This window comes from Somniosus microcephalus, chromosome 12 (genome assembly GCF_052327205.1).
Source record: "Somniosus microcephalus isolate GS21.2 chromosome 12, FLI_Smic_1.0, whole genome shotgun sequence".
NCBI lineage: Eukaryota > Metazoa > Chordata > Chondrichthyes > Squaliformes > Somniosidae > Somniosus > Somniosus microcephalus.
Window position 1 is genome coordinate 217,552,953 of NC_140998.1, and position 17,933 is coordinate 217,570,885.

At 51.5% G+C, this 17,933-nt stretch overlaps 1 protein-coding gene across 1 annotated transcript in view; it reads right to left on the minus strand.

Annotated features, from left to right (window-relative positions):
- The window catches only part of LOC147110118 (von Willebrand factor A domain-containing protein 7-like), a 203,052-nt gene that overhangs the window by 152,816 nt on the left and 32,303 nt on the right, over positions 1 to 17,933 (minus strand). Inside the window, exons 5-6 of the mRNA XM_086004053.1 lie at positions 1,924 to 2,110; positions 983 to 1,152 (exon numbers count right to left, since the gene is read on the minus strand). Of these exons, the coding sequence (XP_085860179.1) occupies positions 983 to 1,152; positions 1,924 to 2,110 (357 nt within the window). The remainder of the gene's footprint in view (positions 1 to 982; positions 1,153 to 1,923; positions 2,111 to 17,933) is intronic.

Here is a 17,933-nt window from a genome sequence, read left to right on the forward strand (position 1 = left end):
GGGAGGAGGCTGGTGTTGATGGGGTGAGATGAAGAGGGGTGGGAGGAGGCTGGTTTTGACGGGGTGAGATGAAGAGGGGTGGAAGGAGGCTGGTGTTGACGGGGTGAGATGAAGAGGGGTGGGAGGAGGCTGGTGTTGATGGGGTGAGATGAAGAGGGGTGGGAGGAGGCTGGTTTTGATGGGGTGAGATGAAAAGTGGTGGGAGCAGGCTGGTGTTGATGGGGTGAGATGAAAAGGGGTGGGAGGAGACTGGTGTTGACGGGGTGAGATGAAGAGGGGTGGGAGGAGGCTGGTGTTGATGGGGGAGATGAAGAGGGGTGGGAGGAGGCTGGTGTTGATGGGGTGAGATGAAGAGGGGTGGGAGGAGGCTGGTGTAGATGGGGTGAGACGAAGAGGGGTGGGAGGAGGCTGGTGTTGATGGGGTGAGATGAAGGGAGGTGGGAGGAGGCTGGTGTTGATGGGGTGAGATGCAGAGGGGTGGGAGGAGGCTGGTGTTGATGAGGTGAGATGAAGAGGGGTGGGAGGAGGCTGGTGTTGATGGGGTGAGATGAGGAGGGGTGGGAGGAGGCTGGTGTTGATGGGGTGAGATGAAGAGAGATGGGAGGAGGCTGGTGTTGATGGGGTGAGATGAAGAGGGGAGAGAGGAGGCTGGTGTTGATGGGGTGAGATGAAGAGGGGTGGGAGGGAGCTGGTGTTGATGGGGTGAGATGAAGAGGGGTGTGAGGAGGCTGGTGTTGATGGGGTGAGATGAAGAGGGGTGGGAGGAGGCTGGTGTTGATGGGGTGAGATGAAGAGGGGTGGGAGGAGGCTGGTGTTGACGGGGTGAGATGAAGAGGGGTGGGAGGAGGCTGGTGTTGATGGGGTGAGATGAAGTGGGGTGGGAGGAGGCTGGTGTGGAACATTAGCCCCAGGATGGACCTGTGGGGCCGAATGGCCTGTTCCTGTGCTGCAGACTCTGTGTATCTCTGTGACGAGCTCTCACCTGGATCACTGAAAGGCACCAATACGTAGAAGGAAGGTTCCTGAGGCGTTCCACGCCTGCTGTCGATGATGGCGATTGTTCTCTGTTTGACGGCGCTGATCTCATCTGACATACTACCAGTGGTGTCAATCACAAAGGTGAGGGCGGAGGGACTGTCGATGTTTAAAAACCTGCAGGATTCACATCGTCAGAGATGAGGCAATCGATCACAACCATCAGCACGCGTCACGTGACATTCCATCTGATCAACTCCCGACCCCGACCCAACAGTGCTTCCTCATTCTCCCCAACCCCCCCAACCCAGGGGACTCCCAAACCCCCTAACCCAGCACAGACTGAGGTACAGCACGGGTTAGATACTGGGTAAAGCTCCAACTACAGTGTCCCGATCAAACACTCCCAGGGCAGGTACAGCACGGGTTAGATACAGAGTAAAGCTCCCTCTACACTGTCCCATCAAACACTCCCAGGGCAGGTACAGCATGGGTTAGATACAGAGTAAAGCTCCCTCTACACTGTCCCATCAAACACTCCCGGGGCAGGTACAGCACGGGTTAGATACAGGGTAAAGCTCCCTCTACACTGTCCCATCAAACACTCCCAGGGCAGGTACAGCACGGGTTAGATACAGAGTAAAGCTCCCTATACACTGTCCCATCAAACACTCCCAGGGCAGGTACAGCACGGGTTAGATACAGAGTAAAGCTCCCTCTACACTGTCCCATCAAACACTCCCAGGGCAGGTACAGCACGGGTTAGATACAGAGTAAAGCTCCCTATACACTGTCCCATCAAACATTCATTGGCCTGTTGCTGAAGTTATCAGTTGTGCAGTGTCTGTGTGGTTTCACACTGAGTGTGTGTGTTCGGGGTGTCTGTGTGGTTTCAGGACTCTGAGTGTGTTTGATCGGGGTGTCTATGTCAGGGCCGTTCCGCCTCACCTTAAGAAGAGCTTGTCTCCCACCGAGTCTCTGATGTGTTCAAAGGCTTCCTCGGTCGCAGCAGTGGCCACTTGTGCGGCCTGTCTATGGAGGTAGCCATGGGGAGAGCTGGCACTGTCCTTATTTATTCCGCCCTGGGCGTCCCGTATACTGGTGAGGTCAAAGTTTCCTCCATGGCTACACTTGCCTGTAACAGCAATTAGAGTCATTAACACCTTGCATTTATATAGCGCCTTTAACGTAGTAAAACGTCCCAAGGTGCTTCACAGGAGCGGAAATCAGACAAAATTTGACACCGAGCCTCAGGAGATATTAGGACGGGTGACCAAAAGCTGGGTCAAAGAGGTCGGTTTTAAGGAGCGTCTTAAAGGAGGAGAGAGAGGCGGAGAGGTTTAGGGAGGGAATTTCAGAGCTCGGGGCCCAGGCGGCTGAAGGCACGGCCGCCAATGGTGGAGCGATGGAAAGGAGTGACAGACTGGGGAGAAAGAGAAAGAGACTGGGGAGAGAGAGAGACGGGGGGAGAGAGAGAGAGACTGGGGAGAGAGAGAGAGATGGGGGGAGAGAGAGAGAGACTGGGGAGAGAGAGAGACGGGGGAAGAGAGAGAGAGACTGGGGAGCGGGAGAGACGGGGAGGAGAGAGGGAGAGACTGGGGAGAGGGAGAGAGACTGGGGAGAGAGAGAGAGAGAGAGAGACTGGGGGAGAGAGAGAGAGACTGGGGAGAGAGAGAGAGACTGGGGAGAGAGAGAGAGACAATGCACAAAAAATAAAGCAAAGGAAAAACACAAGGACATAACACTAAAAAGTAACCCAGAGGTCCTCTACGTTGACTATACCACACACAAAGGGATTAAGACGAAGAACAACCTCATATTCTACACCGACTCCGTTCCCTCATGGAAGGAGACTTTACAAAAATACTACGCATACGTCTCCAGCGAAGGTATTGGCAGTGGAGGCAGACTGAAAATATGTAAAGATGGAAATCTAGATAAAGATGGCCCCCTGCTAACCATAAGCTACTACAACAAAAAAGGAAAGATCATGATACAGGGGAATGTAGAAAATCTGGACTCCTTCGAAAAGGAATTCCCCCAGTTGAAAACTAAGGCAGACACAAATAGGACCAATGGCCAGGAGGCAAAAGAGAGTCGAACAGAGGATGATGAGAGCCAAGCGGAGGAAGAAGAAGAGAGTCCAGCAGAGACACACACCTCCCTGACCATCTCCACCCCTCCCACACCTCTCAACGCAAACAAACTGCTGAAAGAGAGTCTGTCCAAACTAGAACTCGAATTCAACGAATACAGAGAAACACAGACCAAGAACTGGACGGAGGAACTCAAACAGCTGAAAACGGAAAACGAGTCCACCATCCACAAGCTGATAAAGACCGTAGAGGAACAAAGAAATAAGATCAAAGAACTCCATACCCAGCTAAACAAAACGATGGAGGCCGTAGAAAGGCTCAGCAGGCAACACAAACCTCTTAAGGTCCAAAAAACAACACACACAAGGACACAGAACCCGTCGGATGCCACCCCACACGAGGACACACCGAAAGCCACAAACCCCGCTCCTGCCACACAGCTTGTCCCAGAAACCCAGCCAACAACCAGCCCTCAGTCGAGTCCTGCCCAGACTACCGCTACCCAGTCCTCACACACAGGGACACAGAACCCGTCAGATGCCCCCCCACACGAGGACACACCGAAAGCCTCAAACCCTGCTCCTGCCACACAACATATCCCAGGAACCCAGCCAACAACCAGCCATCAGTCGAGTCCTGCCCAGACTACTGCTACCCAGTCTGAAAAACCAGCCCCTCAGGCGGTCCTGCTGACCGACTCCAACGGAAAGTTTCTGGACCCCCAGAGGCTGTTCCCAGGTCATCAAGTCCTGAAAAAATGGTGCAGCAACACAGACCATGCAATGAAGATCCTGAACAAAGAATCCCTTGGAAGCCCCAAATGGCTTGTGATCCACACAGGCACAAACGACCTACGCACCCTCCAGGAAGGCACTGCTAGGGCGGTGAGCAGGATGGCGGAAAAGGCCAGCAAGGAATTCCCCGAGGCGCGGATCGTGATCTCCACACTACTGCCCAGAAAGGACACCCCAGCCTATATAATCCACAACACCAACAGGGAGATCGACACGAGATGTTCTGTCTTCCCCAACGTCTACCTGGCCCATCATCCAAACATCAACACAAGGGACCTCTATGACGAAATACATCTACTCAAACAGCGGATGTGGGTCTTCGCAAGAAACCTCATAAACACTGCCAAAAGACGCAGCCCTCCCACCCCCTCTACCATTGGGAGCCGTAACCCAAACAGGACCACCAATGTCCCCCACCCCCCTTTACAAAACCAACAACAGAACCGTGCTTTTATACCTGACCCAAGACCCCCCTCTAGACCACAGACTGTAGACCAAGAACTGAGAAAGATCATGACGATGCTGAACAGCCTGATAGAAAGCCGGAGAAATTATTAATATTGTTATTTATCATTATCATTATTGTTATCTTATCAGTATTATTACTATTATTAGATAGATATATGTGCATGCCTCATGAAATTTATACTAAATCATCATTTAGCATTATAGAAAATAGTGTTTCCACACGCATCCCACAAAATAGGTCCATTTTATTTCGTTTTATTGAACTATATAAATGCGTTCTTTCCACATAAGCTGCTGGAATATCCAGGGCCTCCGCTCCTCAACTTTTGGGATGAAGAGTACAGACCCTGAATTCCTAAAAGCTATAAAAGACATTGGCCTAGAAATTGAGTTTTGGCTTAGCCAGGGCTTTAGCGCCGGAAGTTAGTGCCGGCGCTAAGTCCCCCTGCGCGCGCCAAAAATTCAGCAGGGCCGCGCCCAAACGGCTGCCGGCGCTACTGAAGGGTCTTTGCGGCGGTAAATCGGCGCTAACTGCCGTTTCGCGCCGCAATTCCGGCGCTGCGGCACCCGATGCGGTGCGGCAGGCTCGGGAAGTGCAGGCCTCCTCCTTCCCTGAAGGAGGAGCTGCCTGCACCCGGCCGCGGCCCGCGAAAATCTTTTTTAAAATGAGCCCGGCACCTCGGACAAGTGCCGGGCTTGCTTCTGTTCCGGGGGGGGGGGGGGAAGTCCGGGGAGGGAGCTGCGGCCAGGCGGCCGGCGGGAAAGCGGCCGGCCGCCGCGGGGCCTTTAATGCGCCGGCGCAAAGACTTGTAAGACTCTGTTGTCAGAGTCTTAGTTGCGGCTGCCACGGGCGAGGCGGCCGCAACTGAATTTCGGCGCTGGGGCCCGTCGGCATGGCAACCGGGACGCTGCGCACACCGATGACGTCATCGGTGCCGGCGCAGCGCTACCGGTCTACCGCGGCGGAAGGGCCCCAGGCAATTTCGGCGCCGGCGCCAATTGCAGCGCTAGGCCCTCTAGCGCCGCAAAATCGGCGCTAAGGGCACTCAATTTCTAGGCCATTGATATAATTGTGTTAACAGAAACATGGTGCCAAAAGGACGTGCCGACCCACTGTCCTCCAATGTACCATGAAATCATTGTGCCCTCAGTAAAGAACACTAAGACACGCAAGGGCAGAACCTCCGGGGGAATCCTGGTGTGGTATAAAGGAGAACTGAACAAACACATCTCACCGATAAAACAGGGAAAATCACACGTATGGCTAAAATTAGATAAAAATATAGGAATAGCAAAAAACGATGTTTACTTATGTGCGATCTACATACCTCCAATAGAATCGCCATATTTTGAAGAGGAGATATTTGACACTCTCCACATGGAAATCAGCCATTTCCAGGCCCAAGGAAAGGTGCTACTATGTGGGGACCTAAATGCAAGGACCGGATGTGAACCTGACTTCATAGACCCACAGGTCAACAACCATGTGTTTGGCCAGACCCCTCTATATGTCACACCAGCCATCGCAAACCGGAACAACCTCGATTGTGAAATAAATAAAAGCGGTAGGGAGGTAGTGCAACTCTGCCGAGCCTTAGGCCTGTACATAGTTAACGGTAGGTTCAGAGGGGACTCCTTAGGGAGACTCACATATTCCTCAACTCTTGGGTCTAGTGTGGTGGATTATACAATCACTGACCTGGACCCCTGCGATATCAACGCATTCACTGTCAGGCAGCAATCCCCCCTCTCAGACCATAACCAAATAAATGTGTACCTTAAACTTGCTGCCCAAACTACAGACACAAAAAAGGAACCCAGTAAGCTCCATAAAATAAACCAGACATACAGATGGGCCCCAGACAGTGGAGATAAATTCATCACAGCACTAAATTCACCTGATCTCACAAGTAAAATTTCAAAATTTAAAGAAAATCTATATGAGATCACCAGAGATGGTGTAAACATGGCCATAGAGGATATAAATATGATCTTCCATGAGGCAGCTGTAAAAGCCGACCTCGTGAAACAGAAGAGGAAGCGTCACAAAAGACAAAATAAAAATAAGAAATGGTTTGACCACGAATGCAAAAATGCCAGAAAAGACCTGAGAAAAATATCAAACCAAAAGCATCGCCAACCAAACAATCCGGACCTACGTACTAGATACAATGAAACCCTCAAAAGATATAAACACACCATTAGGAACAAAACACAAAACTATACCCACAAAATACTCGAAGAAATTGAAAACTCCACCAATCCAAAACAATTCTGGGAAATGTGGAATAACCTGAGTACAACACAATTGCAAGCATTACCAATCCAAGATGGCGACATCTGGAGAACACATTTTGAAAACCTCTACAAAGACATCCCAATAAACGAAACAAACCCAAGTCAACATCAGGTCACAGAAAAACTCCACACATTAGAAGCAACAATTAAAGACAACCAAAACCCTCTAGACTCCCCAATCACATGGAAAGAACTGGCCACAAAAACAAAATCTCTCCACCTAAAGAAAGCCTGTGGCCCAGACAAGATCAAAAATGAAATGCTCAAGTTCAGCAATATGGAGATGCAGGGTGCGGTACTCAAATTATTCAACATCATATTACGTTCAGGCTGTTTTCCCGATATCTGGTGCCAAGGACTAATCTCCCCCATATATAAAAGTGGAAACAAATCAGACCCAAATAACTACGGCGGCATCTGTGTCAATAGTTGTCTAGGGAAGTTATTCTGCAGTATTCTAAATAGTAGATTACTTGATTTTCTTAACAAACATAATATCCTCAGAAAAAACCAAATAGGTTTTCTTCCAAAACACCGCACCGCCGACCATATCTATACCCTTCACACCCTCATTGGAAAACATATACACCAAACAAAAAATGGGAAAATATTCGCCTGTTTCATCGACTTCAAGAAAGCCTTTGACTCTATATGGCACGAAGGGCTCTATTATAAACTTCTTCAGTGTGGAATAGGGGGCAAAGTCTATGACCTTATTAAATCAATGTATCTGAAAAACAAATGCGGGGTCAAAATTGGAGACAAACGCACCGATTTCTTTACCCAGAGAAGAGGCGTCCGGCAGGGCTGCAATTTGAGCCCGACCCTGTTCAACATATACATAAATGAATTAGCAGACATGCTGGAGCAAAGCGAGTCACCAGGTCTCCGTCTCCTGGATGGAGAAGTGAAATCCCTGTTCTATGCGGACGACCTGGTTCTGCTGTCTCCCACAGAACAGGGATTACAGCAACAACTAGACCTACTCGACAAATACTGCCAAAATTGGGCTCTAACAGTAAATCTAAAGAAAACCAACATCATGATTTTTCAAAAAAGGCCCAGATGTCAGGAAAACAAATACCAGTTTACCCTCAGTGATACCACTATAGGGCACACTATGAGCTACACCTACCTTGGTCTAACTATTACAGCATCAGGGAGCTTCAGCATAGCAGTGAATGCACTAAAAGAAAAAGCCCGAAGAGCCCTATATGCAATAAAAAGAAAATTCTACAACATCCAAATCCCAATCAAAATCTGGCTCAAAATATTTGACAGCATAATCCTGCCCATTGCACTGTACGGTAGTGAAGTATGGGGCCCGCTAAATCACCAAAGCTACACTAAATGGGAAAAACACACAATAGAAGCCCTACATGCAGAATTCTGCCGAAGCATCCTTCGCACCCAAAGAAAAACGCCAACAAATGCATGCAGAGCCGAACTAGGCAGATACCCACTGATAATAAACATCCAAAAACGAGCAGTAAACTTCCTAAATCACCTCAAATCTAGCTCCCCAGACACCCTTCATTTCAAAGCCTTTCAGACCCAAGAGCTAAACCCAGAAAAGAGTCCCCTGAGTCAGCTGCTACTGAAACTAAGTACTCAGCCGGACCCTGACCAGCCCCAGACCAACACAGCCGTCCAAACACCAATCCGAGTGAACCAAATCATTAAACAATGCAAAGAAACCTACCTGGAACATTGGAACAAAATAACCGAAAGCCAAAGCAGATTAGAATGTTACCGGGCCCTAATAAGAGAATATAAACTGGCAGACTACCTCACGACCATCAGAGACACAAAACAGAGACAGACCCTCACCAGGTACAGACTAAGCGACCACCAACTGGAAATTGAAAAAGGCAGATACAAGAAATCCTGGCAGCCTAGAGAGAATAGAATATGCGATCAATGTCTGGCCGGCGAGGTTGAAACAGAAATGCATTTCCTCCTAAAATGCGAAAAATTCAACACATCAAGAAACATATTATTCAACAAGCTAAGCCAAACAACCCCAGATTTCAAGGAATTGGATGACCTGTCAAAATTGAGATTAGTCCTGGGAGAAGGAGACAGACCATACCTTGGGGCCAAATATGTAACAACATGTCACAACCTGAGGACTGTTTAAAATTAAGACTGTTTAAATTACTATTGAACGTACCAAATGAAATAGAAAGACTGTTTAAAATTAATATTGTTTAAAAGTAATATTGTATGTACCCAACAAATGTCAAATCGATTGACACCTACAGAATGTTGGAAAACTGTACCATTTTGCTATGTAAGCTTTGGCAATATGGTTCTCTGTAAACTTTCATGCCAATAAAGCATTTGAATTGGAATTGGAATTGGAATTGGAGAGAGAGAGAGAGAGACTGGAAGAGAGAGAGAGAGAGAGAGAGAAAGAGACTGGAAGAGAGGGAGAGAGGCTGGGGAGAGAGAGAGAGACTGGGGGGAGAGAGAGAGAGACTGGGGAGAGAGAGAGAGACTGGGGAGACAGAGAGAGACTGGGGGGAGAGAGAGAGAGACTGGGGAGAGAAAGAGAGACTGGGGAGAGAGAGAGAGAGAGAGACTGGGGAGAGAGAGAGAGAGACTGGGGAGAGAGAGAGGGACTGGGGAGAGAGAGAGAGACTGGGGGAGAGAGAGAGAGACTGGAGAGAGAGAGAGAGACTGGGGAGAGAGAGAGAGACTGGGGAGAGAGAGAGACTGGGTAGAGAGAGAGAGACTGGGGAGGGAGAGAGAGACTGGGGGAGAGAGAGAGACTGGGGAGAGAGAGAGAGACTGGGGGAGAGAGAGAGACTGGGGAGAGAGAGAGAGACTGGGGAGAGAGAGAGAGAGACTGGGGAGAGAGAGAGACTGGGGGGGAGAGAGAGAGACTGGGGAGAGAGAGAGAGAGACTTGGGAGAGAGAGAGAGACTGGGGAGACAGAGAGAGACTGGGGAGAGAGAGAGAGAGACTGGGGAGAGAGAGAGAGACTGGGGGAGAGAGAGCGAGACTGGGGAGAGAGAGAGAGACTGGGGAGAGAGAGAGAGAGACTGGGGAGAGAGAGAGAGACTGGGGAGAGAGAGAGAGAGACGGGAGAGAGAGAGAGACTGGGGAGAGAGAGAGAGACTGGGGAGAGAGAGAGAGACTGGGGAGAGAGAGAGAGACTGGGGGAGAGAGAGAGAGACTGGGGAGAGAGAGAGAGACTGGGGAGAGGGAGAGACTGGGTAGAGAGAGAGAGACTGGGGAGAGAGAGAGAGACTGGGGGAGAGAGAGAGACTGGGGAGAGAGAGAGAGACTGGGGGAGAGAGAGAGACTGGGGAGAGAGAGAGAGACTGGGGAGAGAGAGAGAGACTGGGGGGGAGAGAGAGAGACTGGGGAGAGAGAGAGACTGGGGAGAGAGAGAGAGACTGGGGAGACAGAGAGAGACTGGGGAGAGAGAGAGAGAGACTGGGGAGAGAGAGAGAGACTGGGGAGAGAGAGAAATAGACTGGGGAGAGAGAGAGAGACTGGGGAGAGAGAGAGAGAGACTGGGGAGAGAGAGAGAGACTGGGGAGAGAGAGAGAGACTGGGGGAGAGAGAGAGAGACTGGGGAGAGAGAGAGAGACTGGGGAGAGAGAGAGAGACTGGGGAGAGAGAGAGACTGGGGAGAGAGAGAGAGACTGGGGAGCGAGAGAGAGACTGGGGGAGAGAGAGAGACTGGGGAGAGAGAGAGAGACTGGGGGAGAGAGAGAGACTGGGGAGAGAGAGAGAGAGACTGGGGAGAGAGAGAGAGGCTGGGGGGAGAGAGAGAGACTGGGGAGAGAGAGAGAGAGACTGGGGAGAGGGAGAGAGACTGGGGGAGAGAGAGAGACTGGTGAGAGAGAGAGAGACTGGGGGAGAGAGAGAGAGAGAGACTGGGGAGAGAGAGCGAGAGACTGGGGAGAGAGAGAGAGACTGGGGAGAGAGAGAGAGAGACTGGGGAGAGAGAGACAGAGACTGGGGAGAGAGAGAGAGAGACTGGGGGAGAGAGAGAGAGACTGGGGAGAGAGAGAGAGAGACTGGGGAGAGAGAGAGAGGCTGGGGAGAGAGAGAGAGACTGGGAAGAGAGAGAGAGACTGGGGAGAGAGAGAGAGAGACTGGGGAGAGAGAGAGAGACTGGGGAGAGAGAGAGAGAGACTGGGGAGAGAGAGAGAGACTGGGGAGAGAGAGAGAGACTGGGGAGAGAGAGAGAGAGACTGGGGAGAGAGAGAGAGAGAGACTGGGGAGAGGGAGAGAGACTGGGGAGAGAGAGAGAGACTGGGGGAGAGAGAGAGAGACTGGGGAGAGAGAGAGAGACTGGGGGAGAGAGAGAGAGACTGGGGAGAGAGAGAGAGACTGGGGAGAGAGAGAGAGAGACTGGGGAGAGAGAGAGAGAGAGACTGGGGAGAGGGAGAGAGACTGGGGAGAGAGAGAGACTGGGGAGAGAGAGAGAGAGACTGGGGAGAGAGAGAGAGACTGGGGAGAGAGAGAGAGACTGGGGAGAGAGAGAGAGACTGGGGAGAGAGAGAGAGACTGGCGAGAGAGGGAGAGAGACTGGGGAGAGAGAGAGAGACTGGGGAGAGAGAGAGAGACTGGGGAGGAGAGAGAGAGACTGGGGAGAGAGAGAGAGAGACTGGGGAGAGAGAGAGAGACTGGGGAGAGAGAGACTGGGGAGAGAGAGAGAGAGACTGGGGAGAGAGAGAGAGAGACTGGGGAGAGAGAGAGACTGGGGAGAGAGAGAGAGACTGGGGAGAGAGAGAGACTGGGGAGAGAGAGAGAGACTGGGGGAGAGCGAGAGAGACTGGGGAGAGAGAGAGAGACTGGGGAGAGAGAGAGAGACTGGGGAGAGAGAGACTGGGGAGAGAGAGAGAGACTGGGGAGAGAGAGAGAGACTGGGGGAGAGAGAGAGAGACTGGGGAGAGAGAGAGAGACTGGGGAGAGAGAGAGAGACTGGGGAGAGAGAGAGAGACTGGGGAGAGGGAGAGAGACTGGGGGAGAGAGAGAGAGACTGGGGGGAGAGAGAGAGACTGGGGAGAGAGAGAGAGACTGGGGAGAGAGAGAGAGAGACTGGGGGAGAGAGAGAGAGAGACGGGGGAGAGAGAGAGACTGGGGAGAGGGAGAGAGACTGGGGACAGATAGAGAGACTGGGGAGAGAGAGAGAGACTGGGGAGAGAGAGAGAGAGACTGGGGAGAGAGAGAGAGACTGGGGAGAGAGAGAGAGAGACTGGGGAGAGAGAGAGAGACTGGGGAGAGAGAAAGAGACTGGGGAGAGAGAGAGAGACTGGGGAGAGATGAAGAGACTGGGGAGAGAGAGAGAGACTGGGGAGAGAGAAAGAGACTGGGGAGAGAGAGAGAGACTGGGGAGAGGGAGAGAGACTGGGGAGAGAGAGAGAGACTGGGGAGAGAGAGAGAGACTGGCAGAGAGAGAGAGAGAGACTGGGGAGAGAGAGAGAGACTGGGGAGAGAGAGAGAGACTAGGGAGAGAGAGAGAGACTGGGGAGAGAGAGAGAGAGACTGGGGAGAGAGAGAGAGAGACTGGGGTGAGGGAGAGAGACTAGGGAGAGAGAGAGAGAGACTGGGGAGAGAGAGAGAGACTAGGGAGAGAGAGAGAGAGACTGGGGAGAGAGAGAGAGAGACTGGGGAGAGAGAGAGAGACTGGGGGAGAGAGAGAGAGACTGGGGAGAGAGAGAGAGACTGGGGAGAGAGAGAGAGACTGGGGAGAGAGAGAGAGTTTGGGGAGAGAGAGAGAGAGACTGGGGAGAGAGAGAGAGACTGGGAGAGAGAGAGAGAGAGACTGGGGGAGAGAGAGAGAGAATGGGGAGAGAGAGAGAGACTGGGGAGAGAGAGAGAGACTGGGGAGAGAGAGAGACTGGGGAGAGAGAGAGAGACTGGGGGAGAGAGAGAGAGACTGGGGAGAGAGAGATAGACTGGGGAGAGAGAGAGAGAGAAACTGGGGAGAGAGAGAGAGACTGGGGAGAGAGAGAGAGACTGGGGAGAGAGAGAGAGACTGGGGGAGAGAGAGAGAGAGACTGGGGAGAGAGAGAGAGACTGGGGAGAGAGAGAGAGACTGGGGAGAGAGAGAGAGAGACTGGGGAGAGAGAGAGAGACTGGGGAGAGAGAGAGAGACTGGGGAGAGAGAGAGAGAGACTGGGGAGAGAGAGAGAGACTGGGAGAGAGAGAGAGAAACTGGGGAGAGAGAGAGACTGGGGAGAGAGAGAGAGAGAGAGACTGGGGAGAGAGAGAGAGACTGGGGAGAGAGAGAGAGACTGGGGAGAGAGAGAGAGAGACTGGGGAGAGAGAGAGAGACTGGGGGAGAGAGAGAGAGACTGGGGAGAGAGAGAGAGACTGGGGAGAGAGAGAGAGACTGGGAGAGAGAGCTAGACTGGGGGAGAGAGAGAGAGACTGGGTAGAGAGAGAGAGACAGGGGAGAGAGAGAGACTGGGGAGAGAGAGAGAGACTGGGGAGAGAGAGAGAGAGTGGGGAGAGAGAGAGAGACTGCGGAGAGAGAGAGAGATTGGGGGAGAGAGAGAGAGAGACTGGGGAGAGAGAGAGAGACTGGGGAGAGAGAGAGAGACTGGGGAGAGGGAGAGAGACTGGGGGAGAGAGAGAGAGACTGGGGAGAGAGAGAGAGAGACTGGGGAGAGAGAGAGAGACTGGGGGGAGAGAGAGAGAGACTGGGGAGAGAGAGAGAGACTGGGGTGAGAGAGAGAGAGACTGGGGAGAGAGAGAGAGTCTGGGGAGAGAGAGAGAGAGACTGGGGGAGAGAGAGAGAGACTGGGGAGAGAGAGAGAGAGACTGGGGAGAGGGAGAGAGAGACTGGGGGGAGAGAGAGAGAGACTGGGGAGAGAGAGAGAGACTGGGGAGAGAGAGAGAGACTGGGGAGAGAGAGAGAGAGACTGGGGAGAGAGAGACTGGGGAGAGAGAGAGAGAGACTGGGAGAGAGAGAGACTGGGGAGAGAGAGAGAGACTGGGGAGAGAGAGAGAGACTGGGGGAGAGAGAGAGACTGGGGAGAGAGAGAGAGAGAGACTGGGGAGAGAGAGAGAGACTGGGGAGAGAGAGAGAGACTGGGGGGGAGAGAGAGAGAGACTGGGGAGAGAGAGAGAGACTGGGGAGAGAGAGAGAGACTGGGGGGAGAGAGAGAGAGACTGGGGGGAGAGAGAGAGAGACTGGGGAGAGAGAGAGAGAGAGACAACATCATATTACGTTCAGGCTGTTTTCCCGATATCTGGTGCCAAGGACTAATCTCCGCCATATATAGAAGCGGAAACAAATCAGACCCAAAAAACTACCGCGGCATCTGTGTCAACAGTTGTCTAGGGAAGTTATTCTGCAGTATTCTAAATAGTAGATTACTTGATTTTCTTAACAAACATAATATCCTCAGAAAAAACCAAATAGGCTTTCTTCCAAAACACCGCACCGCCGACCATATCTATACCCTTCACACCCTCATTGAAAAACATATACACCAAACAAAAAATGGGAAAATATTCGCCTGTTTCATCGACTTCAAGAAAGCCTTTGACTCTATATGGCACGAAGGGCTCTATTATAAACTTCTTCAGTGTGGAATAGGGGGCAAAGTCTATGACCTTATTAAATCAATGTATCTGAAAAACAAATGCGGGGTCAAAATTGGAGACAAACGCTCCGATTTCTTCACCCAGAGAAGAGGCGTCCGGCAGGGCTGCAATTTGAGCCCGACCCTGTTCAACATATACATAAATGAATTAGCAGACATGCTGGAGCAAAGCGAGTCACCAGGTCTCCGTCTCCTGGATGGAGAAGTGAAATCCCTGTTCTATGCGGACGACCTGGTTCTGCTGTCTCCCACAGAACAGGGATTACAGCAACAACTAGACCTGCTCGACAAATACTGCCAAAATTGGGCTCTAACAGTAAATCCAAAGAAAACCAACATCATGATTTTTCAAAAAAGGCCCAGATGTCAGGAAAACAAATACCAGTTTACCCTCAGTGATACCACTATAGGACACACTATGAGCTACACCTACCTTGGTCTAACTATTACAGCATCAGGGAGCTTCAGCATAGCAGTGAATGCACTAAAAGAAAAAGCCCGAAGAGCCCTATATGCAATAAAAAGAAAATTCTACAACATCCAAATCCCAATCAAAATCTGGCTCAAAATATTTGACAGCATAATCCTGCCCATTGCACTGTACGGTAGTGAAGTATGGGGCCCGCTAAATCACCAAAGCTACACTAAATGGGAAAAACACACAATAGAAGCCCTACATGCAGAATTCTGCCGAAGCATCCTTCGCACCCAAAGAAAAACGCCAACAAATGCATGCAGAGCCGAACTAGGCAGATACCCACTGATAATAAACATCCAAAAACGAGCACTAAACTTCCTAAATCACCTCAAATCTAGCTCCCCAGACACCCTTCATTTCAAAGCCTTTCAGACCCAAGAGCTAAACCCAGAAAAGAGTCCCCTGAGTCAGCTGCTACTGAAACTAAGTACTCAGCCGGACCCTGACCAGCCCCAGACCAACACAGCCATCCAAACACCAATCCGAGTGAACCAAATCATTAAAAAATGCAAAGAAACCTACCTGGAACATTGGAACAAAATAACCGAAAGCCAAAGCAGATTAGAATGTTACCGGGCCCTAAAAAGAGAATATAAACTGGCAGACTACCTCACGACCATCAGAGACACAAAACAGAGACAGACCCTCACCAGGTACAGACTAACCGACCACCAACTGGAAATTGAAAAAGGCAGATACAAGAAATCCTGGCAGCCTAGAGAGAATAGAATATGCGATCAATGTCTGGCCAGCGAGGTTGAAACAGAGATGCATTTCCTCCTAAAATGCGAAAAATTCAACACATCAAGAAACATATTATTCAACAAGCTAAGCCAAACAACCCCAGATTTCAAGGAATTGGATGACCTGTCAAAATTGAGATTAGTCCTAGGAGAAGGAGACAGACCATACCTTGGGGCCAAATATGTAACAACATGTCACAACCTGAGGACTGTTTAAAATTAAGACTGTTTAAAATTAATATTGAACGTACCAAATGAAGTAGAAAGACTGTTTAAAATTAATATTGTTTAAAAGTAATGTTGTATGTACCCAACAAATGTCAAATCGATTGACACCTACAGAATGTTGGAAAACTGTACCTTTTTGCTATGTAAGCTTTGGCAATATGGTTCTCTGTAAACTTTCATGCCAATAAAGCATTTGAATTGGAAATTGGAATTGGACTGGGGAGAGAGAGAGAGAGACTGGGGAGAGAGAGAGAGAGACTGGGGAGAGGGAGAGACTGGGGAGAGAGAGAGAGACTGGGGAGAGAGAGAGAGACTGGGGAGAGAGAGAGAGAGACTGGGGAGAGAGAGAGACTGGGGAGAGAGAGAGAGACTGGGGAGAGAGAGAGAGACTGGGGAGAGAGAGAGAGAGACTGGGGAGAGAGGGAGATAGACTGGGGAGAGAGAGAGAGACTGGGGAGAGAGAGAGAGACTGGGGAGAGAGATAGAGACTGGGGAGAGAGAGAGAGACTGGGGAGAGAGAGAGAGACTGGGGAGAGAGAGAGAGACTGGGGGAGAGAGAGAGAGAGACTGGGGAGAGAGAGAGACTGGGGAGAGAGAGAGAGACTGGGGAGAGAGAGAGAGACTGGGGAGAGAGAGAGAGACTGGGGGAAAGAGAGAGAGAGACTGGGGGAGAGAGAGAGAGACTGGGGAGAGAGAGAGAGACTGGGGGAGAGAGAGAGACTGGGGGGAGAGAGAGAGACTGGGGAGAGAGAGAGAGAGACTGGGGAGAGAGAGAGAGACTGGGGAGAGAGAGAGCGAGACTGGGGAGAGAGAGAGAGAGACTGGGGAGAGAGAGAGAGAGACTGGGGAGAGAGAGAGAGACTGGGGAGAGAGAGAGACTGGGGGAGAGAGAGAGAGACTGGGGAGAGAGAGAGACACTGGGGAGAGAGAGAGAGACTGGGGAGAGAGGGAGACTGGGGAGAGAGAGAGAGAGACTGGGGAGAGAGAGAGAGACTGGGGAGAGATAGAGGGACTGGGGAGAGAGAGAGAGAGACTGGGGAGAGAGAGAGAGACTGGGGAGAGGGAGAGAGAGACTGGGGGGAGAGAGAGAGACTGGGGAGAGAGAGAGAGACTGGGGAGAGAGAGAGAGACTGGGGGAGAGAGAGAGAGACTGGGGAGAGAGAGAGACGGGGAGGAGAGAGAGAGAGACTGGGGAGAGAGAGAGAGAAAGAGACTGGGAGAGAGAGAGAGAGACGGGGGGAGAGACAGAGAGACTGGGGAGAGAGAGAGAGAGACGGGGGAGAGAGAGAGAGACTGGGGAGAGAGAGAAAGAGACTGGGAGAGAGAGAGAGAGAGAGAAAGAGACTGGAAGAGAGAGAGAGAGGGAGAAAGAGACTGGAAGAGAGGGAGAGAGACAGATAGAGAGACTGGTGGAGAGAGAGAGAGACTGGGGAGAGAGAGAGAGACTGGGGAGAGAGAGAGAGACTGGGGAGAGAGAGAGAGAGAGAAAGAGACTGGAAGAGAGAGAGAGAGAGACTGGAAGAGAGAGAGAGAGACTGGGGAGAGAGAGAGACGGGGGAGAGAGAGAGAGACTGGGGAGAGGGAGAGACGGGGGGAGAGAGAGAGAGACTGGGGGAGAGAGAGAGACGGGGAGGAGAGAGAGAGAGACTAGGGGAGAGAGAGACGGGGAGGAGAGAGAGAGAGACTGGGGGAGAGAGAGAGAAAGAGACTGGGAGAGAGAGAGAGAGAGACAGGGGGAGAGAGAGAGAGACTGGGGAGAGAGAGAGAGAGAGACTGGGAGAGAGAGAGAGACTGGTGGAGAGAGAGAGAGAGAGAGAGAGAGAGAGCGAGCGACTGGGGGAGAGAGAGAGACGGGGGGAGAGAGAGAGAGACTGGGGAGAGAGAGACGGGGGAGAGAGAGAGACTGGGGAGAGAGAGAGATGGGGAGGAGAGAGAGAGAGACTGGGGAGAGAGAGAGATGGGGGAGAGAGAGAGAGACTGGGGAGTGAGAGAGACGGGGAGAGAGAGAGAGAGAGAGAGAGAGACGGGGAGAGAGAGAGAGAGAGAGAGAGAGAGGGGGGACTGGGGAGAGAGAGAGAGAGAGAGAGAGAAAGAAACTGGGGGAGAGAGAGAGATGGGGGAGAGATAGAGAGACTGGGAGAGAGAGAGATGGGGAGGAGAGACAGAGAGACTGGGGAGAGAGAGAGAGAGAGACTGGGGGGGAGAGAGAGAGAGACTGGGAGAGAGAGAGAGAGAGACTGGGGGGGAGAGAGAGAGACTGGGGAGGGAGAGAGAGA